Source organism: Tasmannia lanceolata, unplaced genomic scaffold (assembly GCF_043159265.1).
Source record: "Tasmannia lanceolata isolate RefF3 unplaced genomic scaffold, GAP_Taslan_0.1 ptg000015l, whole genome shotgun sequence".
Classification (NCBI taxonomy): Eukaryota; Viridiplantae; Streptophyta; class Magnoliopsida; order Canellales; family Winteraceae; genus Tasmannia; species Tasmannia lanceolata.
The window spans coordinates 35475221-35503032 of NW_027518692.1; the positions used below are offsets into that span (position 1 = coordinate 35475221).

Consider the following 27812-nt stretch of genomic DNA (forward strand, 5'->3'; position numbering starts at 1 on the left):
CTATCACGTACTTGTGGGTAGTTATTGCTTTGAAATTGAGTATATAAACACATTTTCCTGTCTTTATTTAAGCGATAGCACAGAAGGCAGTCAAAAAAGTAGAAATAAGAAAAGCAAAGCAAGAAAAAAGAAGAAGAAGGATTTAGAGAAAGCTCCCAGATGAAGAGAAAATCTCTATCCAAAACAAAAAGGCAACAATATTCTCAATGTCTCCCGCTGCAATATGATGAGAGGCTATTCCTTCCATAATGAAATAATCAAAACGATCTGCGCCCCACGCTAGATTTAAGTACTTGAAGAACACTTCCAAGAAGATCAAGTCTCCAAACAAGGCCCTTCATTGAAGGAAATTCACACGCTTTCATAATCGATAAAGTACGAAGCCCGGCGTGAAGTCCACACATTTTCAAATATCAAAAAATGAGAATTACATTTCGAAAGCTCTCGTCTTCACCAAATTCAACATTGTTTTCACTACTTTGATCGTTAATCAGAAGATTCCAGAGAAGTTGTACCACACTTTTTATTAATTACAAATTATTTGTAATTTGTCTCGAATTTAGTGATTTCTTCGAATCTGCGAAATTTGTTATCTGACAGTCATAATCTAAAACAAACAGGCCCTAACAGTAAATTTGGGTATAATAATCAGTTTTGGAGACACAACCGGCTCTCAAAATCCAAAACTAATTTTTGGTCTAATAATCAGTTTTGGGCTCACAAATCGGTTATCAAAATCCAAAACTAACTAGGACCAGATTATCACCTCTAAGAAAAGTGCGATTATTAAAACGAGGGCATGCAAATTTCTCCTTCTCCCTTCGCCTCCCTCATATAAACTACCCCGCCATTTCATTCTGGCAACGGGGCTTCTAGTTTGAAAATTATTATATATATAAGTAAACGTGGGAAGCGTCGTGGGTTGTACGCTACTCATTTCTCAATCTCTCTTCGTCTGCAAACATGAGCTTTGATTCCTCTCGCTCCTCTGCAAATTCCCATGGCAAGGAAGAAAAGAAGAGGTCTCTCGACTCAAACAACCCCTCTTCCCACCATAAAATCAAGAAAAAAAAGGGCCAGAATCAGAAAACCCTAGGTGTTGCTTGGGGCGCCAACTCCCTCTCTTCTTCCAAATCATCCTCTAGAAGATCCCCTTTCACTGATTTCTCTAGGTATAATTTTCCTCTTATCTTCCCATCTTCTGTTTTTTTTTTTTTTTCCCATTCATCCTTTTTGTTAGGAACCTTCATAAACTATCTTTATTCTATATTTTATGAGTTTCCATAATAAAAGAGTACTACTGTAATTGCTTGTTTTATACATCCTAATTGCTTGATTTAGGGAGTAATTATGTGGTTGATTTCAGAAATTTATTAGGTAGAATCAGTATAAAGATGTTAGGTACCTAAGCAATACGGCAAAAGCTCCAGAGCTGATGGAATGTCGTAGGCTAGGCCCTTTAAACCATCCTTTCGCCCACTCTGTGGCAACTTCACTTTGTCTTTTTTACCAGGTAGCCCTCTCCAAGTAGTCCTCTCCCTGGTCATCCTTCTACGACTCGAACACTGGATGTGGTGGCTGCTCTGATACTAAATATTAGGTACTTAACTAATACGACAGAAGCTTTAGAGCTGATGCAACGTGTTAGGATAGGCCCTTTTAAACATGTCCATACCTGGCTGGGTCCTACCATGTCCCATACCTAAGCAGGCCCCCACTCAGGACCATAACAAACGAATGGCTTGATTGTAAGAGCAAGAACATAGAAAATTATCAATATCAGTTGGTTGGAGGTTTGGGTTTCCTCGAATTAACCTGTCTTCTTCTATTCTTATTCAATTTATCCTTTTTATCTTCATTTCAATAGAGCAGTGCTTTATGATGTTATCTGCAATGTAAATTCACCCCGTTCCTGCAGTTACATGGAAGTGAAGAATCAGAAACTTCGCAATCAGTTTGATGCCGATGCTTCCAGTTCTTCTGCCACCAGCGGTTCAAATTCCATAAAGGGTCTCTTTCACGGGGTCTCGATTTTTGTTGACGGGTTCACAATCCCTTCTAGTCAGGTTCGCCCTCCATGAATTCTCTCTTTTCACATTAGAATTGTTGGTGTGGATTTTTAATGTCAAGGAGTTGCTGGGTTTTGAACCCAGGACCTACCGTGAGGCAGTAGCTCTGATACCGTGTGAAATAGCCAATTACCCCAAAAGCTTAATCTATTAGAGTTGGCGTCATTTAATCATTTATACTTCAACAATTGGTTTCGGTTCGCAGGAGCTTCGAGGTTATATGTTGAAACACGGGGGCCGTTTTGAGAATTACTTCTCGAGGCATCGCGTAACTCATATCATTTGCAGCAATCTGCCCGACAGCAAAGTTCGGAATTTGAGGTTTTCATTTCTAAGCTGCAAACCAGAAGCTCTTTTTTGATTTATTTTGCCTTTTAATTTTTTTAGCATTTCTTTGTTTAGAATTATTGTTCCTTTGGGTCTGTTGGGTGCTCACCCAGTTGCATTTTTCAGTGCATTTTGTATGTGAAACTGAAATTTTATTTTATTATGGATTTTGAATTTTGATATTGTTGCACAGGTCCTTTAGTGGCGGACTTCCAGTTGTGAAACCCACATGGGTACTGGATTCTGTAATTGCTAATAGAGTTTTAAGTTGTAAGTTCTTGATCGATCTTTTTATGTATTTTTCTTTCAGTTAAAATCATGGGATGTCAGCCATATAATTTTCTTGCTGCGTAATCTTGAAAGATAAACTTGCAAATATATAATTTGTATATGGTTTATTTTTGTAGGGGTTCCCTACCAACTTGATCAGCTTGCGAATGAAACTCGTAACCAGCAAAAATTGTCAGTCTTCTTTCCTCTAAAAAGCAACTCAAAATCCGAGGATGTTGAAATTCCTGCAAAAGTTCATGAAAATTTTGAAACGGAAGGTTCATTGCCGATGGGCGATTCATCTAAGAATAAATTGTTAATGGAAGTGGGTGAATTCTTAGAAAGTAAAAGCCAGCGTCGTGAAGAATCTGCTTGTCTTGAGCATGAAAATTCTTGTGAAGTGGGAATGGAAGGACCAAGTTTTACTGCTGTAGAAGGCGAAGACGTTGTTAGAGAGGCATTTCAATCCAGCCCCAATAGGCCTTCTGCTTCAGTTAGCAGCTATTGCTTTGATAACAGAGACAATAAAAAATCACCTTCCTCAAGAAGTCAAGGTCCTTATAATCAGCGCCATTCAACTCTTGGGGATCCAAATTTTGTTGAAAACTATTTTAAGGTAATGAAGCACTTTCCTTCAATTGTTATTGATCTAAATTTCTCAGTCTCAGTCAACCCTCATTTTAAATGTGGGGATGGATATGCATTATTGCTGTCGTAGTTACTAAGTTAGAATTTATTTTGCTTTTTATGAAAAGCAAAGACATGTGGAGTCGGCTTTATTAACTTTGTCAGGCGCAAGAAGTTACAGTATTTAACTGGACTTTTCAGGGTAATGAAAGTAATATTTATCTCTACTTACAGATTTTGAAGAAAGCATTTTAATGGAGTATTCATCAGTCAGAAAATCTTAGGCTTGAACCCAATGTCATCGCTGACTCCACTGAGTCGACTTTCTTGTCCGCATTCGTTAACCTTGGCCGCATTCGTGTCTGAGTCCGCATTTTGCCCTATAAAATCAATCAAAACTCCTTTGACTCTCCTGAGTTATGATTGTGTCAACCGATTACTCAGCTGTGTCAACCGAGCACTTGACGACCGCGTGTTGCCAAGTCGACTAAGATTTGCTCTAGCCGCATTTTGACCTGCATCCGCATTTTGAAACAATGGTTTGAACCATGTTTTGAAAGATTGGCTATGCTACTTCTATTGAGAAGATATCCATCAGTTGTCCTATCTTGATTGGCAGCATAGCAACTCCTTTTGAATGTAAAACCTCATGACCTGTGGAGTAGTGTTATTTAGGAGAGCTAAATTACTGATCATCCCATGTTTAGGTTCACTCATTATTATATTAATTAATAAATTATATAGAATATAAGGAAAGAAGGGGAACAAGAAAGGAATCAAGATTAAGACATTGATCAAAATAAGATCAAGATCAAGAAAGGGGAGCGATATATGAACCCAATAAGTGAGGGTGAGGAAGGAAAGAGAGAAAAGAGACTACAATCCCAGCTGAGAGGGATGAGGGAGAGAAGAGAGAAATAAAGAAAGGAGAGTTTAAGGATATAATACTGACCTGATATGAAGCATCACACTTCGGAAAAGGCATCACACCTAATCATTATAAGAAACATTGATGTTCATTCATATTCCACTGTTTTCAGTGCCGATAGGCTTTCCGTATTTATAGGCTACATTAGCCATATAATTAGGACTCCTATTATATTTAGCTACTAACTCATTGGAATAAAACTCCTATTAGATAATCTCTTTACTACTAGAAATTAGGACTCTTCACACCCACTAGAACTCCTAACTCATCATGGAAACTAACCCTCTTCAAGTCCTACAAATACAAGGACTCTTTTATTTTGCAATGTGTGGGGTCTTGTGGTCACTTAACAACTTAAGGGATTTATTACAAATGACATAAATGCCCCTATTGTCACAGGGTGACAATTTGGTTTACCACATCTCATGTTATATGTCTATGAGAAGCTCAAGACAAGCTTGGAGAAGTGGAAAACCTTCCAGAAGTCTAAAGTTTTGCACAAGCTTCTTAAAATATTCTAGAACCTTGTAGAGATCTCTAGAATCATGTAGGAGATTCTAGAAGCTTCTAGACATCTTTGGAATCATATATAGAATTCTAGAATGTTATAGACATCTCTATCACTTAAGATTTTTATAATAAACATGTGGGCCCCATTTTAAGCACCCACAACTTAAACAAATCAAGTAATATTGGTGGCAAAAGATTGTGTTACCCCATCCCATAACTGAAGGGAAAAGATACCTAAAAGACAGTTACAGATTAAAATATAGGCCATAGGATGGTCCCCATCATTAGGTTTCAAAAGCTCACAGAATTTGTGTAGCCATGACTTTTTTAGCTTCGGCTTGAAACCGATCGACTCGGTTGAGTTCTGAGTCGAAGGATAAGTTTTAAGTTGATCGATTGAACAGAAGCCAGAATGTCTTAGTCAAGAGGCATATTGATCCACTGTACTGATTGAAATGGCTGGACATGAATTCTGACATATCATTCTATGAGAGACAGGCACATCCATGTTGATCATCACAGGCAGTTGGTTTTGCATTATTGATGGACCTCATTGTTCATCATGTCATAGCTCTTCTTTTGCATAACCTAAACTGTTAGTTTATCGTGTTATGTTCCATTACTTCTGTTTGACATTGGCTTTTGAATTGTATTATAGTAATTCTTTGTTATGACAGTCTGGTAGCAAACCTTGACATGCTGTTAACTGTGTAGAACTCAAGGCTGCATTTTATTGGTACCTGGAGGAGTCGGTACCGGAAACGTTTCCCTCAGTTGCTGAATGGAGTTAAACATGGAAATCCTAATATTAATGCCCTTAGTACCTCAGAGAGAACTTCAATTATTCACGTTGACATGGTAACATGCGCTATCATCTTTCAGAAGGCTTTGAACATTAACTTCTACTCCAAATGCTTCCTGTTTATCATTGTGTTTTCCGTTTGTTGTGAGTGTGAATGTTGTATTGGTTTTGTCTTGCTTTTGACTTTCAACCTTTAACTGGGGAAATCATTGCTCTTGAAATATTTTTATAAATACATATATATTTATTATTTTTTGTGTGTTTCAACTCTTCTTTTGTGAAGTATTTCCATGGTAACCATTTTCTGTTGCAGGACTGCTTTTTTGTGTCTGTGGTCCTCAGAAAATATCCTGAATTACTAGATAAACCTGTTGCTGTGTGTCATTCGGACAATCCCAAAGGGACAGCTGAAATATCCTCTGCAAACTATCCTGCACGTGATTATGGTTCGATTTTATGCCAAGTTGAATTTGAATAAAGTGCCTTTGTGTTTGTGGCTCTGAGTTTTATAACCCTTTTATATGTTCTTAGGAGTAAGGGCTGGAATGTTTGTTAGAGATGCCAAGGCTCTTTGTCCTCACCTTGTCATTTTTCCTTATAACTTTGAAGCTTATGAGGAGGTAAGCCACCCATTTGACTTCCAAAACTGACATTTAACTGGCTTATATATATATATATATATATATATATATATATATATATATATATATATATATATATATATATATATATATATATATATATAAGGAAAAGGATTGTACGCTCGAGCGTACCAAGCTTATGGTACGCTCGAGTGCCCAATCACATGTGGGCCCACTTTGTTAGGATGATCCAAAGCATTCATTTGAAAGGCCCTTACATAGATGGGGTGTGTACCAAAAATCAGCTCCATAAGATCATCCTAACCCATCCATTTGTGGGGGCCAAAATGAACAGACCACAAATCTGCCCATTTTTGCCCTCCACTTTTGGAGGGGTTAGGATGATTCAATGGAGCTGATTTTTGGTACACACCCTATCTATGATAGGGCCTTGCAAATGAATGCTTTGGATCACCACAAAAAATGTGGGACCCATGTGATTGGGGCACTCGAGCGTACCATAAGCTTGGTACGCTCGAGTGTACAATCCTTTTCCTCTCTCTCTCTCTCTCTCTCTCTATATATATATATATATATATATATATATATATATATATATATATATATATATATATATTGCTTGCGGAAACATTAGTGGTGTAATGTTCATTCTTTGTTTCATCTGGTTTTCTCGTTTGATTATTTTTGGAATTCTATTTTGTCAATGTATGATACATTGCAGGTTGCCGATCAATTTTATAACATACTGCACAAGTACTGCAACAAAGTTCAGGTTTTTATATGTCAATATTTCTTATCGATTGCCTTATGTTTCACTATCGCTTGCTTTGTGACTCAGTAAACCAGCGACTCCTACTGAATACAGGCAATAAGCTGTGATGAAGCATTTTTAGATGTTTCACACTTGGAAAGTGACGATCCTGAGAATATAGCTTCAATAATAAGACAGGAAATATTCGAGACCACAGGATGTACTGCCAGTGCTGGGATTGCTGGAAATTTGCTTATAGCCCGTCTGGCCACCCAAACTGCAAAACCAAATGGTCAATGTTTCATCCCTTTTGATAAGGTATTATTTTGGCATTTGGGTTTCTTTTGAACATATACTTTCTGATATTCTTTCTAGTTTATGTACTGTGAGATTCTTTTCTGATGCTCAAACAGTTCTTGCTGCAAACTTTTCAAGTAATATTTTTTTTTCTAACTAAGCCTTTGTCCCAGAACTTTTCAAGGAATATGATTTGATAAATTTTCTCATGTGCCACATGCATTATATGTTGATGAATAAGATTGTTTGATATTACATTCAATCTGTGGTTTGATCTTTTCTTGTTTTCTCCTATTGATTCTCCTTGTGATATTTGTGACTTATCTTGTTTTGTGGTTTCAGCTAAATCACTATGATTACATGCATAGTTGTAGTTCAATTTATGAAACTGCTGTTAGGCATAATTATGCATCATTAATTATTTGCAAACTTTTAATTATCAGTTGGAACTCTGTTGTTTTGCTTGCAGATATCCAATTTTCAGTAGCAGTTAGAAACCCATCCTTCAAACTACCAGTTACTCCAAAAGCTTAAGCCGTCGGAATGGCGTTATTTAATCTTTTATACTTTAACACTTCTGATGAATGCTTTATCTAATTCTCCCTGAAAATATAGCTTGGGATCTTGTGATGGGTGTTCATGTGTGTTGGGAAGCTGCCTTTATGTGTAAGCTTAATGCCAGACTAGGTAAATGTAAAAATTACTGGTTTTTTTTAGTATTTTGGCTAACATATTCTGACTACAACCATATGCCCTTTAATCTTCAAAATCATGATTTCACAAGCTTCATCGTCTTCCTGAAAACCTAGTCTTTATTGTCCTCCCTCTGTCACTCCACACCCCCTTCCTTTCTTTCTTTTTCTTAAGTGAAGAAATAACTGGTGTTGTAGGCACAAGATTTGGTTCCTTCATTTGCTTGATGTGGCCAGGCCGCCAGGGTCATCCTGTGCATTCACTAGAATCTTCATGTTTTAGGTTTCCTATAAATGTGATCTTTCTCACATTGTAGTTCTCTTCAGATCAAACATTTCAAAATCTTAAAAAGAACCTCTTGATGAGAAGATCTGCTTTTATCTTCTCTATGTTCATAAAACTAAATCTGCTCTCTTTGATGACTTGGTATAGGTTTTCTGAGTCATTGACATTGTAAACTAATATAGAAAGAAAAGGTATGCTTTAGTTAACCAATACAAGGGAAGCTGACAGAGATTGTAGAATCGACTCATGGATTTCTCTGAAAATTTTCCACTTTCCGGAAATCAATTGAGCAGGAAAAATCTTCTTGGGTGCAATGGATTCAGTGCAAACATAAAATTTTCTGCCCAAAGTCCAAACATAAAACTCGGATAAGCGCCAGGAATATCCTGATAGTCTTGTCAGCTTTGGATAATGTTCAAACTGCTCAGTTCTTCATAGAAGAAGAGTTGAGAGGGAAAAAAAAATCAAACTTACATTTTCGAATTTGTGACTATGATGCTTTTGGCATTATATAATAATGATATATAATGTATACACTGTAACTTGTTATATTGTGCCCTCGACATAATATTTTGTACTACTCTGTAACTTGTTATATTGTGCCCTTGACATTGAATTTTGTACTTTGTGACTTTCTCCTTGTTATTAAAATAGAATGTTTTTCTTTCTTAATTATAGTTGGCATTTTGGACTGGAAGTGATATAAAACTGAGAAGTTAATTTCATGAAATATTACAAGTAAATGAGATATCAGGTAGGCATAGAAGGATATAAGTTCTACTTCTGTAAAGAATCCTAATAATCAAGAGTCGAAAGACTCCCTAGGCATAATCATGCGTGTCATCCTTGTGCTGGGGCCATGCTAATATTCTCTCTATTGTTCCAATTTTATCTGATGTCTCCGAAGAGACTGGATACTAATTCAGTTATTTGGATATGGTAAGGGATTGTACAGGGATCTTCCAGAGAATATGGGTACAACAAGGATAAAATACTGATGTGTAAGGATCCTTAAAGCCTAGCATATGGGAAACCCATATCATAGGGCAAGCCTTGGCACAACGGTAAGGTTGCTCCATTGTGACCTAGTGCTCACAGGTTCGAGTCACGGAAACAGCCTCTCTGCAAAGCAGGGGTAAGGCTGCGTACATCTAGCCCCCCCCCCCCCCCCCCGGACCCCGGAATGACGGGAGCTTCATGCATTGGGCCGCCCCTTTTTTTTTTTTTGTAAAGTTGTAGTTCACTGCTTTATAGTTCATACTTCCTAATTAATCTTACCCTAAAAATATGCGAACTCATAGATCATAGTACAAAGTTCAGATATTTCAAGATATACAGTATAAAACTAAATAGAGTTTGTGTATCACTTGAGATGTAGACAAGTACCAGAATTTGAGGTGAATCAAGTGCAACCTGTACACAATAATGCAAACCATGGTGATATGATGTTCAGTCATATTGTTTGCTATACATTGATCTTTGGTTAGTGTTGTGATTGCTTTCTTTATTTTTTTAAAGATCTTTACCTAACATGAGCATATACCTCAGATTTATACATTGTGGACCACTTATGATGCACGTTCTTGTTCTTGATTTTTACATGTCATTTCATCCTAAAATTTATTCTTTATCATCCAAAATATCTTAATGATACTTTCCGGTAGCAATGCTTCTCAGGTTTCCAACAAGTTACACTTAAGTTTTGAGATCATCAAATTTCTCTTTAGACCATAATTTGTAGGACAACCAAGAGGACAGCAAGGAAGCTAGTCAGTTTTAATGTCCAGTTGTATCACACACAGACACACGCACACTCATATATTCCTGTTTTTTGTGAACACAGTCTCCTATTTTTCTAGTTCCTAACTTTCAATGTTCTTGATGTGAAACATGCACATGGATGGAGGCTCTGCATTATTTTCTAATCTCTATGATATTATTATTAACTCGACTTTGGTTGTTATGTGATTGGTTTTGCTTACTAAGCAACAGTTTTCTACGCAGAAGTTTTGGAATAAATAATGGGCCTAAAACCATCATACTCACTGCACACATTTTGATTATATCAGGTGGATGATTATTTTAAAAACCTTCCAATCAAGGCACTTCCAGGCATTGGGCATGTATTATCGGAGAAGTTGAAAAGCCAAAACATTCAGACATGTGGCGAGCTCCGTGTGATATCAAAGGTTCTTTAAGATTTCATTTTTGAGATATTACGTGCAAATAGATCTCAGTTCAAACTAGTACCGTTTTTGTTCTATTGCTTGATAAACCAATATTTGATATACATTTTGTTAAGAGATAGGAAGTAAAATAGCTTTTACATATATTTTTTTGGGGGTTATTCTTGGGCTGTTAGGATGGGCCTCTTCATAATGGAAACTATTGTAAATATCTTTAAGTTGATTAATACATAAGCATCATGGGAGTCGTGGGGTTGGACATCAAAACCTATAAATTCCTTCCCTTTTGTTCTCTTGCTTCTCTTCTCCTTTTTATTATTTAGTACACCTGATCTTACTTCTTGGATGATCTCCTCCAAGGTTTCCTCTTTCTTCTTACTTGAACATGCTATTAGAGCCAAGACCCATCATTGCCTTTGTTTAATTTCTGTGTTCTCTTCTTAAAAACCATAAACTTCTCTTCTCTTCTCCTTTTTCTTGTCTTTCTTTGAATATTTTGCATTGAGCAAACCTAGGGTTTCCCCCCCTGTCCCCAATACCCATGATACAAATGCATGGAATGCAACTTACTTCTGTTAAGCTAAATGGGCCAAATTACCTTCTACGAGCTCAATCTGCGAAGGTGGCCCTTGGAGGAAAGTGAAAACTGAAGTTTAAAAAAAATAAAAAATAAAAAATAAAAAAATAAAAAAAGACCCAGTTAATCTGACAATGAGTACGAATATTGGCTCAAAGAGAACTGACTTGGTTGTGGAAGAGTATGGATCCACAAGTTAGTGCAAATGCAATGTTCATTGATGGGATCAAGAAGGTATGAGAAACTGTGAGATTAGATGAAAATATGTTCCCCTCTAGATCTTGGGTTCAGAATCTCATTAAGTTCATGCGTAGATTTTGGCTTGCAAGGAGATCCCATCCCCTCTTTAAATTCCCTTTATTCGTCCCTTCAGCATGTTGGGATCGCTAGATCCTCTTCACACCCTCGTATTAGAGAGAAGTCTTCATTGGCATTCTCAACATGCAGAGGTGATGGTGGCAAAGGATGTGGTTGTGAATAAGGGAGAGGCTGTGGTAGCGGTAGACATTGTTTTGAAAATTATACGATTTACGATTCAAATCAAATCTTATGCATAACGATTTGAATCCCATATATCTGTATGTATGTAGCTATTTATCATATATATATATATATATATATATATATATATATTTATATAATGCAAACAACCACTCATACTTCTGTTTTGGCACCATACACCCTCTTTATTTTAAACTCTTTCATTAGCGTTTACCATTCTAGTGTGATGAAAGAAATAGTTGAAAACACAAAAAGGGATGTGTGGTTACAAAATGATGGGTTGTAAACTCTCTCTCTCTCTCTCTCTCTCTCTCTCTCGATATATATATATATATATATATATATAAATTTGTTTGCCTAATTTATGAAAATAATTCTATTTACAAGTTTGGTTAAATTAGATAGATCAAAAGACTCACCATTTGTGCTATATTTAGCTTGAGGAAACTAAAATTTCTTCATTGTAGTTTTCCTATAAATATAGTGTATGGAACTTGTAGTTTCTTTCTTTCTTCTGTTTTTGCTGTATCCTTCTGCTGTATGTTAGGATTGTATCAACGGTTTCACAAAACCTCAAAGCTGTTACTCACTTGCTGAGTCAATACTTTTCCAGGAGGTTCTTCAAAAGGACTTTGGCACAAAGACTGGTGATATGTTGTGGAATTATAGTAGAGGAGTTGATCTCCGAGCAGTTGAAGTCGTTCAGGTTTGGAAAAAGGATAGATTATTTTCAATTGATGCAAAATTACACTTCCCCTAGTCTACGAATTGTGCCTATGCACTTTGTACCTATGATGTAGAGCAGTGTGTACCTATGATGTAGCTTGTATGGTGTTTGTATTTTGGGAACGGATCTATAATCTTGTGAATAATTTTTATTTCTTTAAGCTTGTTTGAGTGTTATCTTTAATTAGTAGAATGGGTTGTAGATTTCTTTCTAGTTTTAAACCGCCTTCATAGTCATCGTGTTTTAATCTCTTAGTTCTTGCACTGTAAGAAGGTTAACAAAAAAAAAACTCGTTAGGTGCTCATTTAGCTGTTGTTTGCAGCATTGTGTGCATGCCATTTGTAAAGTATTTAATTTGTTCTGAATCATTATCTGTCTTCAACCATTGATCGAAAAGGGTACTAACTGTTAACAGGATCACACACACACACACACACACACACACACACACACACACACACATATATCTTAATCTCATATTTACAACTATGCCATGTGTTATATTCTATGACGGGCCCCATCCTAAATGAGCATGAATAACAACTTAACTACTTATATGATAGGCCCCATCATAAATATAAAGCGCAGCATGGGTATTTTTTTCTCTTGTTCTGTGAGAGATATTGTTCCGAATGGAGCCCTGAAATCTTTTAAATTGGCATTCAATGAAATCCAAACCTGATTCTGGAGCCGACCATGGATTGGTGAGGATGGGGACAACAATACTAGTGCTTAACTGTATGATTACTCTGATTATACTACCATTCCATTATTTTTGTTTGTAATATGGATGTCATGCAATCCTCTCACCTTCTTGCTTGCACACATGATTTGTTTACAGGAGACCAAGTCTATTGGTGCTGAAGTTAATTGGGGTGTGAGGTTCAATGATGTAAAAGATGTGAGTATTTTTCTGTAGAATGAAGAGTTAAGTGTCACTTTTTGGATCTAACTTATGAATGGGTCTCATATTTATTTCAATTTCTTCTTGTAGAGTCGAGATTTTCTTGTAAAGCTTTGCAAGGAAGTTTCATTGCGCTTACAGGGATGTGGAATGCAAGGTCGCACTATTACATTGAAGGTACAATTGTTTCTAGTTCTTTCAGAGCACCGTACATAAATATTTTTTTATTAAGTTATAATTAGTGTGGCTGTTGGAGTTATTGAGCACTACAATCAATGCCATTCACTTGTGTAGTCGCTTATGGCGCCATCGGTGTTTTCTATCAAGGTGGTTTCCATTGTTCGTTAGCATAGTGTTAAGTGAAAACTACTCGTCTTTGTCATGCAATTTTTTCAGGTAAAGAAGAGGAAGAAAGGTGCCGGGGAGCCCCAGAAGTATATGGGATGTGGGGACTGTGAAAATTTAAGCCATTCCCTAACGGTAGTTGCCACAATATAAATAATTGTTTTATATTTTCTTATTTTGTTTTATATTATCTTTATTGTTATTTTATTTTTATTTTGGAAGTTAACTCTTTGGGTCCTACAATTTTGCTAATTATTGGTTGATTAGGTTCCTATCGCTACAGATGATGCAGAAGTTCTTCAAAGGATAGCAAAACAGCTTTTTGGTTCCTTCTCCTTAGGTAAACTTGGTTGGCTAATTATATCTATGATTTCACTTGTTTAAGAATTTTAACGTACTTTGCCTAAAAAAAAAAGAGAAAAAAATTCTAACATACTTTTTGTCAATAATATATTTGGAAGAGAAGTACTCAATTAAGGACGTGTTCGACAACTATTCTTTTCCTTGATTTTCTCCTTTTTTAGGTAGAATGAGGAAAGCCAAAAGAATCTCTAAAATCTCGTTCGGCTGCGTGACCCGTTTAGGTCCGTTTCTAAAATTTTGCCTACTTTTTCAACTAAAAAATAGGATTCTACGAAGTGATAAATAACCGTTTCTAAAGTTTGTCATCACTCCGTTTCTTGCCCGTTTAATCGGCGAGAATGAGAAGCCTTGCCGAACGTGCCCTAAATCTATGACAACTTCTGCTTCAAGGGTCCACTCAAATTTACCTTTTTCCCTTTTTGAAGCAATAACTATAGCAATTATTGAACTGCAATTGCTAATGAACATGAATTGGAATATGGCTAAACTGTAAAAAACACACACCTTTGAAATGGTCTTAGGCATAGGCCATTCTATTATAGCAGCGACCTTGCTGTTATTAACTTGAGCCTCATCCTTTGACACCGAAATGTTGCAAGTTTCACATATTTCGAATTTAACATTAGCTAAATCCCGAAATTTCGGGCTAAATCCCGAAGTTTTGGGTGAAATATTGTAATTTCGGGCTAATCCCGAAGTTTTGAGTGAAATCTTGTATTTTTTGAATCCAAGAGGATTTTGTTTTGGTAGCAACCGAAATCGAAATATTTCGGCCAAAGCGAAATGTTTCGACCGAAATTTAAAACCATGCTTTTAAGCCAATCTGCTTTCTAATTATGATCGTGACTAACTGGGGGAAGACACTTGCGAGTACTTTTTGTCCATCTTCTTGTGATCACTCATCTTGAGAGTTGATGACTCAAGGCATCATGGAGATTAATCTTAACCATTAAAAACGCTTAGAGTTATGCCAAAGATAGGAGATCTTAAATTAATATTGATGGGGTGTCTAAGGGCAATCCATGTTTATCTGGGTTGGTGGAATCAGTAGAAATTTTGAATGAAAGACTATCTTTGCTTTCTTTCATTATTATGAGTTGAGGCAAATACCCATGCGGAAATAAGAAGCATTTTGGTTACCTTAGATATTGTAAATCCTTTGGTTTCTCGAATGTTAGGGTGAAATCTGAGAATAAGGTCCTTATTGATATGATTTCCGCTAATAAGGAACTCCATTGGTCTACAAAGTGCTACTTCCAGGAACTTAATCTCCTTATCCATTACTTGAAGCCTATTTTTTTTTATCAAAAGTTAGGGAAGGAAACTAGGCGGGAGATCATCGTGCTAATTTTTCATGTGAGATGAAGAATAATAGGGTGTTCTTGCAGTGGAGTGATATTCCAAAGCTGGCTAGGGGTGCCAGAAGATGTGATTCCTTGGGTATTCCAAGTAGTTGTAGCAGATAAGTTTTTTTTTTTTATTGGTTTTATAAATCTAGAGGTAAGGTGGTATGCCCCCCTCTTTGTACTCTTTTCTTATATTAATAAAATTTAATGTGCCGGATCGGGTTCCTCAATAAATTCTGGGTTAAAAAAAGATTGTTACCGAGTTACCGAGGATCCTCTTTTTAATTAGTATATATTTTGAAGAAATTGTCTCATTGGAATTCGTTGTCCTTTCATCTTTGATGATTCTATGTATACTATATTTGCATATGTTTTGCGTTTTTGTTTTATGTGGTTATAATACAGAAACTACATCTGGAGCTAATGTATGCTATCAAGGACTTTTGATATGCATCACCAACTACTATCTTCTTAGTGTTTGTTCCTTGAAAATGCAGAGTTCGAACTTTAAAATATTTTCAAAATCAGTTTCGTCTTCAAAATGAACTCTTACCTACCCGACTGTTCTTGGATAGATGTCAAGGAGGTGCGGGGTGTTGGATTGCAAGTTTCTAGGCTGGAAAGTGCAGACATGACTAAACAAGGTGCCTAAAATTATATAGTTTATCTTGTATTAAACAAATATAAGGATGCAGTTGAACTGTAAGTGCTTCTGCAATTTCTACGATTACATTGGAATCAACATTTTTCGCCATTATTACACGATATCTACCTTCGTCTTTCTAGAATCAACTAGGAATGAGGAAAAAAGTTACTAAGGAATATGTGCATCCTCATTTATCAATTTATATCCTGTTTCCTTCACTCATTTTGTGTTGTGAATTGTGAATAATTCAGGTGGTGTCTACGGTAGATCTCATAGTTGACTTTGTTTGTTTCAGTCAGCATGATTGCTATTATGTTTCCATCGGTTTCTATTTTGACCTTACATTATTTGCTGTTTCCATAGGGCATGAAAAAAATACACTGCAGTCCTGGCTTGTTACTGCCTCAGAAAATACAGGAAAAACTTGTCAGACCATTTGTCCAGCTAAAGAGACGTCCAATGGAGGTGAATGCAGATGAACTCTCTTGATGCAGTATATTGTGATTTTTCTTGATGTTCCATTGGAAAATACTTTTACACTGCAATTGGGCTTGATAAATTTGTTCTTCCAAATACAGAGTTGGTTCATATAAGATACTAAGATTTTTGTATCAAGTTACGTAAGATATGAGTTGATTCATTGAGTAAGATACTAAAGATTTTGTATCAGGTCATGTAAGAGTTGAGTTGATTCATAGAGTTTGGTATAACTCAACTGAGTCACAGTTAATTTCTTCTTTTTTCGATAAAATATGGGCGATGATAAATTCTCACCCCCCCTAGGATAATTCTCACCCCTTTAACGTGAATTGACGTTAAAAAGTATTAAAGTCCACATACCATCCTTTAAAGGGGTGCAAATTATCCTACAGGGGGTGCGAATTTATCATTGCCCTAAAATATTAATCACATAAATTCTGAACTATATAAAGCAAGTTGCTGAAATTTAAAAAAAATAAATATTAGCAGCACATGCTGACCATAAATGCGTGTATGTACTCATACGAAAGCCTAAAATACTATGTACTAAACATGGATATTTCTTGTAGTTTTTCGCTCAATCTCAATTTCAGTTAGATTACTTAATCCTTAATTCTTAGAATAGGGAAAGAAGTTGAAAACGGAAAATATGCTTACTTTACTTATACAGAAGGGTTCATGACTCATTCTAGTCACACAAGCGTGACTTGAATGGGTCTTTTGCAAGTCAACCAATATGTGGGTGACTCTGTAGGTAGATCTCGGACTCAAGAGTGGCTTTCTCGAGTCCTTGTCATTTTGTTCAAGATCTCGAGCCAACTCAGTGTTGAACTCAGTTCCTCAAAAATCTGGTTCGAGTTGGCCACTCATATCATGTCAGCCTATATTTTGATTATTGATTTCTGTGACTTCGGGGAAAATAAACCAATCATTTTATATGTTTGCATTTTATCTATTGTCATCATCTATGGATGTACTGAAGTTTCTCTGTTGTCACAGATATATTGTTGGTCAATGGAAAGTGCAAATCAAATAATTTTGACCGTGAAAAGGAGCATTTTGGTGGAAATTCTGGTCAACTGTGCATTGATGAAACTGTCTCCTCACACATTAATCGCTCCAGTGGTGATGCTTACATTCATAAGGCATCGACATTGCCACCAATATGCCATCTTGATATGGTAGTTTTAGAGAATCTTCCTCCCGAAATTATTTCAGAAATAAATGAAATGTACAGTGGAAGGTTAATTGAGTTCATGGAAAAAAGTAAAGGCAAGGATGGAAGATTAAGTACGTCTGTTTGTGCCATCTCACTGCAAGAAATTGAAGGTACCCTTTCCTTGGTTCCTATTCAAAGTATATACTATTCTGAAGAAGCCTAGTAGAAATAGTGATATTGTCAAATCAAATCAGGTGCGAGAAATAAGGGCAAAGAACCTGTTTGTTCTTCTCCAGTTCACCCAAATAATAAGGCGAGTCAATTTTTTTTGTTTGAATATTAAAAGTATGGTTAGTGCATTACTAGCCCATTTTTATTTTAATTTCTCTTGTTCCCTCCAGTATGGGTTTCTCCTTTTCTTTTAGTATTACTTCTTTTCGTTGTATGAAAGTGTCAGTCTCAAGAATGCTATGTGACTTTAATATATAGCTACAGTACTAATTAGGCAGTGATGGAAAGTCAGCTCAATCATAGATACAGGTTTCCCAGACCCTTGGCAGATCTAGGGAAAATTTTATTGAAAATCTTGCAATTGTTTTTTTTCTTTTCTTTTTGAACTGGTAATTCAGGGAAAATTTTATTGAAAATCTTGCTATTGTTGTTTTTTCTTTTCTTTTCTTTTCTTTTTGAACAAGTAATTCTAATATGGAGAAACATCGTGCCATGGCTTTCATTTGTGGAATTCGTATATAAATGTACCATAGTATCAGAGCATATGATACCTTTATCAATAGGATTGAAATGGGGGTGTAGTGGGTGATTCCAGAAATTACATTCTTCTAATCCATGAAACCTAATTAAGGTTTGTTTCTACAGATTACAGAGAGTACAGGTCCCAAAATCCCGAATGCATCTGTCTCTTGCTCAGGATCCTCAGATTTGCATAATACCACTATGTATTCAGATCAAGTTGATTTAATGCCTGCATCCTTGAGTCAAATAGACATCTCAGTTCTCCAAGAGCTACCGGATGAATTGAAGGCTGATATACTTGAGTTACTTCCTGCACATCGAACATCAGAACATTCCGGTGACACCGTAAGAGGTTATGTAAGGGAATACCCTATTGACAGCATAAGGATGAACAACAGTGGATGTTCTATGGAAGGATTTGATTTAGTTTCAAATTCTAATCTTTGGATAGGAAATCCCCCAAAATGGGTCGACAAGTTCAAAGCCAGTAATTGCTTGACATTGAACATTCTTGCACAATTTTATTACAAATCTGGGTCAAATGGCGTTTTATCTTCGATATTGCGGTGCATAATTTCAACTTCTCCTCTTTCTCTAGATTCATGTAGTGAGGAATGTGATGATGCTCTTTCCTGCTTGTGCGAGCTTTTTAAGCAGTACATTAAGCTTAAGATAGAATCCGACATTGAAGAGCTCTACATTTGCTTTCGTCTTCTGAAAAGGTACTTCCAACAGGCTTACTAGTTTTTTCTATGCATACTTGTTATAGATTCATGCTTTAACTTTATTCTTTCATATCAACAAAATAGGCGTATTGTGCTATATTTCTTTTCAATCAGTTCGTCCCTTCAGATTGTTTTTTGGAAAGTATCATTGTTTTTCAAGAGCTCCAATGCCTTTCTCAATTTTCTGTATTTTTGCCCAGAAGACATTTGTTGATGACACTTATGTATGAGATGGGCAAATTTCATGTTCTAAGAAACTCCTGTTCGTCTTTTTTCGTACACAAGATGGAAGTCCTCTCACACTGTTTATATAGATATTACATGTGGTTAATGAAATGATTTAGTTTTAATATTTTACGTAGTATGAGGACTAGAAAGGTTGTTTTGCCCCTTTTCCGTGAAGATGGGTTGATATTCATATGTAATTCCTTGTTTGTTTGTCTTTGTATGTGAAGTTTGTTCAACATTGAATCTTCTAAGCTTCCTTTCTATAAATTTTTTTGTCTCCACATGTTGCAATTCCAAACTTCAATTTGCCAAACTCCAATCCCTTTATGTGCAGATAGTTGTCCAGGACAATTCATTGTAGAAGGGATATAACGTCCACACTCCCTTGTTTTGATAATGGCATTACATTACACCCTTTATTTTACGCTTTTCTGATTGACTGTTGTTGATAGCTTTTCGGGAATCATAATAGCCTGTAACAATAGAAAAGTGGAAAGAGTGGACTGTGATCATCAACACAAGGAAGTTACAGACAAATAACTTTAACGAGAGAATTAAATAAAGCACACTAGGGAATTGCTGCCCCTTAATTCCTTTGTAACTAGCTGAATGGATAATATGAAACTTCTATCCCTTTCTGCATTATTTCACTCTGAAAATGCCTTCCCTCTAAAGATCCTCTTATTTCTTTCCTTACAAATATCCTGAAATGAATGCATTACTTTAAATGTTGTTGTAGGCAATTTTTTCATCAGAATTTGTTTGTTTCTCTCCTGCGTCGACTTAGAGACTATTTAAATACTACCATTGTTTATAGTTGTTATATTTTGCCCCCATTTCCATGAATTCTTCTGTTATTGTCTTAGGTTATATTGTTACCGTATAAATATGGATGCTTTCTAGAAAAGACATTTGCTCGCACTCACACTATTTTTCTTTGTAAACTATATCATTTTAAGTCAACTTATGTGGGACATTATCATTAAATATTCTTAGTACATATGCAACCATAGAAGCAACATACTTGGTGCTTGTTGCATGAAATGGAGGTTCATTACATAATCCATCATACATGCTAGTGACGGATTTGATGACAAGTTGTTTTAGGTGCACTATAGTATATGCTCAATGCGGTCTTGGATTCCTCTCTTGTTTAATTTCCATTTTCCATTATGGCTTCTATTTTTGCTTAGCATCAACAAGATTATTAAAAGGAGAAATTATATGGTGTAGGGCCTTTGTACGGTAGAGGTACCACGCTTGATATTTGATCCAATAGCAGCTCAAAAAGTGAGCTGCTGTTGGATCAAATATCAAGGGAGGTACGCCTACCGTATTGTTGTAAGGCCTTACACCATATAAAAACTCTATTAAAAGAGTACTATTAATTGAATATTGATGATTTTGGCAGGTTTACAACAAAATCAGATTTTCTCCTACAAGTCTACAACTTAGTACTTCCTTCTCTTCAGGTAATTTTCTCCTACAAGTCTACAACTTAGTACTTCTCTTCAGCTAATTTTAGATTTATTTCATGCACAACACATTTTATGTATCTAAGTAGATGAGATGTTACCTTTACACCCCTTTAATGATTGTACTATAAAAAGGGGGCTATTTATAATTGCCTGTAATTGACTTCAGTAACTATTATAAATACAATGGGAGACAAGATGTGGGACAGATTTTGAATCCCACTTCCCGATCTTCCTGAATGAGTTCTCACTCATCTCTCTCTCTTCATGACTTGGTGATCAAGCTATTGTTGCCATGGTCAGTGCAAGGGTTTAAGCCATGAAACGTCTACAGTCAAATCCTAGATATGAAACCCCAAAAGTTAGAAATGTAGCCGAGACAACTGTACATAATGCACCTGATATTTCCTCTGGCTATTGAGATTACCATGGTAGCAATATGAAACGGTCCTCCTATCATATAAGGGTTTCCACTTTGTAAATATGTTTTAATGAAGTTCATGTTTGTGGAAGTTGAATTTATTTTGGGTTCATGAGTTTTAACTGCGAACTTCTGCGACTTCCAAGTGTGCTAGTTTAACAGATGGTATTTGTTAAAAAACTTTAAATGGCTCAAGACTTGCCAACTGCATGCCATGAACTTCATGTAAATAAGCCATCAACTACAGAAATACTGCTTTGCCTTTCTATTCGTATGTTTGTCTAATACAGAGGTGCCCAAAAAAATAAGGGTTTGTTTGCAGCCTACAATAAAACACTAAGACATGCCCTCTCCCTCGAAGTGTCACTCCCTGTCTGATTCGATCCGTCTCCTTAACCAGATGACGAAACGGCGCAGTCTGATCAAAAGTTCCATCAGTCTTTAAGGAACTAAGAATCGGCATACACCACTCATGATCCGGTCTAAGAAGGGCATGTTCTAAGGTGTTAGGACTTAGGAATAGCAAACACCCTTCACCTTCCTCTGCCTTCCTCCTTAAACCCCGATCGCCCGGCGGGATATAACGACAATAGTACTGTTAAAGTTATTTACCAGTTTTGCTCTCTAAGGTAGTGCAAGTGATAGTGTATATGAGGTATAATTAGAACAGGTCTATCCTCTTTGTAGCATCAATGATAGTGGTGTATTTGTATTGGCTTAATAAGGAGCATTTCTGTTGTAACATTATCAAATTGAGGGAGAACTGTTTTGAATTGAAATTGTCTCTAAAAAGTTCAAAAAATTGAAATTCCATCCAACTACATGGACCCTTTGTTTGAAATTCAATACTGATCAAGTCTTTCTCACCAGTCTTTCCTAGCTCTCAACTTAGCAAGCCAACCAAACTTAAAAACATTTTTGTGGGAATCCAGTCAGTGCTAGTGTGCTACTAATCCTCCTTGGCATTGCTATAGACCGCTCTTAGCATTTAAGTTATGTGAGCTTATCCTGCTACAGATATCATGAATTAAAATATATGAATACCGATTTTTAATTGTAAGTACCTTTCAACATTTAAATCCTGTCCCGTCAACCATGCATATTAGTTTCATGTATTGCATTTGAAGTATCAGTATCCTGAGTTTGTGTAAGTCTTATTTAATCATGCTTTTTACATTTCTATCCATATAATCTAATGAACATTGCTATTTTTCATATCTTCAAATATATTTTCTGAAGTTAACAACCAGGGTTGTAACTCTTATTTTTTTACTCAACCTTGTAGGCCTGTATTGGTGAGAGCTATGGAGGGAATTTACAGCTTTCTCATGCTAAAGAATAAGGTTCATCTTATAAGTCCCATTACTTGATGAGCTTGAGCTTGTTGCCTGATTAAGAGAGGGGAGGAGGGCCAATATGTCTTTTATGAGATTGATCAGGTATATTCCATGATAGATGCTAGTGTCACTATGCTATGAAGATTGGTGTGCAGGGCTTTAGAAATGAATGAATGAGGATTATTCTTCAAATTATGGGGGAAATGGATGCCGTGACCATTTTCGATTTCCCTTCATGTTCCGGCTCATGGATTGTTTCCCAGATTACCAAAATGATTGCTTTGAATCATGTCATGCAAGGAACTAATGAATTATTATATAAATTCTGCGACTGATTTTCTTAGCACAAACATAACATGCTCATTTTGGATCTTGTACAGAGTAGTTAACTTGGCCTGAGATACCTGTTTTGTAGTTCTGCCTTGTGTATGCCACCTTTGTCCACTTGCCCTTACTGTATTTGTTTTTTTTTTTTTTAATTTAATATATACCACTTGATCGAAAAAATTATTAAATTATCTTTCAATACAATACGTAGCACTGATAGCTTTCACTTTTCTTTCTTTTTTAATTTGATATGTATCACTAGTTCGAAAAAAAAAAATTAGAATATCGTCCAATACAATAGGTAGCATCTGATACCTTTCACTTTTCCATCTAGTTGAAAACACCATGTAACTTATATGAGGTAACTCACATGGTGTCCTTGATAGGAACTGACTTGACTTTTATTGGAAATGCTTATGAATATAAACAAGTTTAACTTGTATGTCTATATCTGTTCTCTTTTATTTTTCTATATATATTAAAAGAAAAGATCAATTCAACAGTAAATACAGTAAGAGGCCATTTGGTTACGCGGATTTTAGAATCTTGGATTTCCTCAAAATTGTAGATGGGAGATTAGAGAAGGAGACCAGCCGTCGCTTTTCTGATTTCTTGCCCTTCTTTCCGCCAGCAAGAGAGTCGGAGATCATCTCGTGTTTTCGGGTTTTAGAAATCTCAGGATGGGAGAGAGATTTCTAAAACCTAGATTTCCTACTTAAAATCCAAGATTCTAGAGAGAAGCGAAATGGACGGTCTCCTCCTTTTCTCTTGTCTCCCGTCCAAGATTTTGAGGAAATCCAAGATTCTAAAATCCGCATATCCAAACGGCCCCTAAAAGAGTATGACTTGACACTTTGGTTCATTTTGAGTTACTTTTATGTTAAATTCCTAAAAATTAATTTCCTAAAACTTAATCATGCACCACCATTATCATTACCACCACCGCCATCCTCGTTCCTCTTATCCATGTAAAATTCACTAGCAAACCCAGTCAAGTATTTAGTCCACAAGTCTTGTCTTTATTTGTAAACCCAATCTTCATGCTATCATCACAGAACATTTTAAAGAATTATTGTAGAGCTCATTATAGAAGTTTTATGTGGAAGTTACTCAAAATGAATCAAATTAGTCAGTTTTGTTTTGAAATTTTAGTATTACTTCTAATGTGTATTACTCAAAATGAATCAAAGTTGTTTCTTATTAATTTCTTTTTCTCCGTTAAATCTAATTAATTTCTCTTATCTTTTATTTATATGTTGTGTTCTTTTTCTTAGTATGGGATGCTTGTAACCATATCGATATCCTTTTTTTGAATGAGCAGAAAACTTTATTCAAAAGGAAACAGTGGATACAAACAAATCAGGGGGCAGAGATTTCCCCACAGATGAAGAACTGGAAGTATCCCAATTGGCAAGGGAGTCCGATGCATCGTGGGCCCAGACTATCACATCTGATCGAGAAAATGCATTAGAGAATCCTCTCCAACAAGGGAGACTGTCCAATACAGGTACCAAACAGCAGCAGATCAGTCAACAAGGCATGAGCCTCCACCTCATTGGAGTCAGATCTCTTGATGGGACCAGAGAAACCAAGCTTCACAGCACCCAGGACCAGATGTGATGTTCAGAAAATTTTGTCTTTTATACACTCCCCATATCCATGTTTATTTCTGTTTTTCATAATCAATATGTAGGTATCATAGGTTGTATGAGTAGTTACAGGTCTCAGACAGACTAGTGCAAAGTCATGACCTTCCAACACACACAAAGAAGTATTAAAGGATTGGAGAACGTGATTTGCACAATGAATGTTGCCAGATATATATTTGTGTGTGTATTCATATGTCTGTGTAGTGAAATCTTCAGTCTAAGTGATCCAGAAAAGAGATAACCAAAATCCAAAGTTAAACAATGTCTATGACTTGATTTACATGTGTTCCCACTAGAGACTAAAGGTTTCATACCTCTAAATATTTTTTGCATGTAATATTGGGAGCAATATCACAACACAATTGTGAGGGTTCCTTATCTCTATGGATATTCTTAGAAATATTCTTGATTTATTGTGTTTCTATCTTTAGAGATAGTATGTATTCTCTTTGTAGTAATCTATCTAAATCGAAGTAGATCCTCTACAGCTTTTGTAACAAACTTATAATAAAGACAGCACTCTACACCCAATCAAGGTAAGCAGTATTCATGCAAAACGTATTCTACTCCCTTTAGCTATCTACCTCTCTTCTCTATTTGTGAAGGTTTCACATAGTAACATAGGGCAATCAGATCTGATCTTCTTCCCTTAATCTGTCTTCATCACTGCCACTTCACCTTCTCCAATGCCATCTCCCACCGCCCACTACCTCTTTTAGCACATCCTCTCGATCCTCCACCAGTGCCAATATACAAACCACCATCACTTTCTCACCATCATCGGTTATGAACATTAGTGACCTATTTGGTCTCCGTCGAGGCACAAATAATTTCTTGCTCGAGCAATCAACTCCTTCCCATCCTTCACCTCCATGCTTTCTCCCATCTACAACCTATTCTTCTCACAAATTTTTCTGCTAGGAAACACATTGACCAAACCAGGAAGTCTAGCACATGTGCTTAGGATCATTCGATCAAATTCTTCGATAGTTGTTTTTGAATAAAAGCATAGGCCTTTGCTTTAAATAAAACTGTTCAAGTTATCTTGCTAGAAAGCTTTTCAAGCTTACATTTAAATTCTCTAACATTGAAATAAAAAACTCTGTTAGATATACATTTTGATTTGCAAGGACCTGTTCCCACGCCAAGCAAGTTTTTTTGCTACTAGTTGGTGATTTCTCAAGATTCTCATGAATTTTAATTGGGAAATGTTATCAGCACTACCGTATTTTGATGAGAGCACTCCTCACTTTATTAAAAATACGGTACGGCCCGCACCAACCGGATGATCCAAACCGTCCATTAGATGGTCCACAGCATTGTGCCCCAAAAATCATTTCCATAGGTTGATCCTAACCCTCCGATCTGAATGTTAGAGGTTTGATCCTAACCCTCTATAGATCGGAGGGTTAGGATCAACCTATGGAAATGATTTTTCGGGCGCAATCTATTTAGGCTGTGGCCCATCTAATGGACGGTTTGGATCATCCTATGGTGCGGGCCATACCGTACTTTTAATAAAGTGAGGAGTGCCCTCATCAAAATACAGTAGTGCTGATAACATTTCCCATTTTAATTTTTATCTCTGAAAAGTAATGTAGCTTCATGCTTTGCAATGCTTAAGAAATTAATTGACATACTCTCTCAAGAAAAATCTAATCAATTCAAACTGATGGCAGAGAAGAGTATACTGGTTGCGCTTGTTATCCTCTTTTGGTTCCAACAAATCAAAATTGGATCCTCAGTGGCAGTGCATTTTCATCAAATACAGTATCAATCACAAAGGCTGTGTCTCTTTATCCTTCCACTGGTACTTTCATTTCAGATCATGTGGCTTTTGATGAAATGTTGTTTTCTTTTGCTTGCTCTTGGAACGTCATAAAGCATGCTTGGGTCACCTATGGCTTTCACCAAAAACATGGTGTGGATTTCCTATAAACGTTCAGTCCAGTTGTGAAAGACCTTACCATCTGCTTTGTTCACTCTTCACTCTTCCTCGTGCTCTCTACGGGCCTGTGTAATCCCAACGTTAGTAATATCTTTCTTCATGGGCCGCTCCATAAAGAGGTCTACATGCAGCAACCTCCCTGCTTCAATGATCATGCGAGCAAGTCCTATGTGCGTGGTTTCAGAGATTTTGCTTTGCTCTAAGAGAATGAATTTTCATGCAGTCAGTTGGAACTCATCCTTCTTCCACCACACTAAGCACGGGTTGATCTTTCTCCTCATCTATGTTGATGACATAATCAAGGTAAGCACCAATCATAAAGAGAACACTATTTAGGGGCAGTTCTCCTTGGGATAATGAGTTGGGATTTATTTTATCCTTGGATAGGCTTGCTATCCTCTGCTCATGTTGAGAACAGCCCCAATGGGAAGAGTATAAGGTATACTATACAAGCAGGGTTGCCAATCCTAGGAACAGCTTATCCAATGATTTCTATCCCTGTGGAGGGCTGTCCTGTAAGCAACTAGTTGCAGTCAATCACCAAACCCAAATTTACTTGAAAAAAACTTTCATGTGCCATGTGTGTTCTAACACCCTCCCTTAGTGAATATATTAACTACCTGAATCTTGCTATTGATGAATTGTACTATGAGACATCCACGAGCAACGAATTCTAGAACAAAGTGATAGTCAACTTCGATATGCTTTGTACGGACACAGAGAATTGGATTAACAACCAAGTAGGTAGCAATGGCATTATCGTATTCGTATATCAGAAGAGGTGGCCAACGAATAAAAGTAAATTTCATAATTACAAAGTAATGGTTGTAGCCATCACAAATCAGCTGTAGTAATGGCAAGAGCCCTCTATTCAGCTTCAGCACATGATTGAGAAAATGTAGGCTGTTTTTGAGAGCTCCAAGTGATGTGATTAAGACCAAAAGAGATGCAGTTGTCGGTGGTAGATCGTCAATCATCAGAAGACCTTGCCCAGTCGGCATCTGAGTAGGTAATAAGTGATGCAGGAGCATCCGTTGGAAATTTGCAATGGGATGAGTCTATAATCTAGGCAAACAGGACTATTAGGAAACCTAGTTATTTTAAGGATTTTTTTTTTTTTTCTATTTCTTGTCTTTATCTTTAGCTAGCATTGGTTGGCATTCAAAGATTTTAGGATATCTTGAATTTTAGAGTTAGATAAAGCAATTTGTCCTTCAATGGGTTTAGTAGTTACTTGTGAGTAGAAGACTTTTATTAGGAAGAGTCTTTGGTCTTGTAAAAGATACAAGTGGGAGGCTGAGAAAAGAAAAAAGAACTTTTGGACGTTTAAACTTTTTTTTACCATTCTTCTTTTTTTATTTGGGTAAGGGTTTCACAAGACCGCGAAAATTGTATATTGAAGTGGTTTGAATGCTAGTTGTGTTTTGGATTTGTGAATTTTTTTTTTCCCTTTTGCAGCACTAAGTTTGGTATTAGAGCACATATTTCCTTGGGTTGCAGAAGTTTGGTAACACCATTTGCGAGGATTCATGATGGCTGTAGAAGTCCTTTGAT

The 27812-nt window shown here is 36.4% G+C and overlaps 1 protein-coding gene and 1 non-coding gene across 4 annotated transcripts; one reads left to right on the plus strand and one right to left on the minus strand.

Annotated features, from left to right (window-relative positions):
• Positions 1-796: 796 nt before the first annotated feature.
• REV1 (DNA-directed DNA polymerase) lies at positions 797-24753 on the plus strand. Of its 3 annotated transcripts, XM_077355478.1 has the most exons (25): positions 797-1172; positions 1919-2066; positions 2275-2390; positions 2590-2666; positions 2804-3282; positions 5446-5589; positions 5847-5979; positions 6065-6153; positions 6857-6907; positions 7001-7204; positions 10231-10350; positions 12039-12131; positions 12994-13053; positions 13147-13233; positions 13453-13536; positions 13669-13741; positions 15686-15754; positions 16120-16221; positions 17236-17565; positions 17650-17708; positions 18272-18635; positions 18747-18870; positions 20513-20573; positions 22283-22436; positions 23983-24753. In XM_077355478.1, the coding sequence occupies exons 1-24, from the start codon at positions 964-966 to the stop codon at positions 22337-22339; spliced, it is 3333 nt and encodes a 1110-aa protein (XP_077211593.1). In that variant the 5' UTR covers positions 797-963; the 3' UTR covers positions 22340-22436; positions 23983-24753. The 3 variants fall into 3 exon arrangements, with proteins under 3 accessions (XP_077211593.1, XP_077211591.1, XP_077211592.1); XM_077355476.1 differs by having other exon boundaries at positions 798-1172; positions 18272-18870; XM_077355477.1 differs by lacking the exon at positions 15686-15754 and having other exon boundaries at positions 798-1172; positions 18272-18870.
• Positions 8974-9072, minus strand: LOC143847703 (U6 spliceosomal RNA). Its single transcript, XR_013235219.1, has one exon. It is a non-coding gene; the product is annotated as a U6 spliceosomal RNA (small nuclear RNA).
• Positions 24754-27812: the final 3059 nt, after the last annotated feature.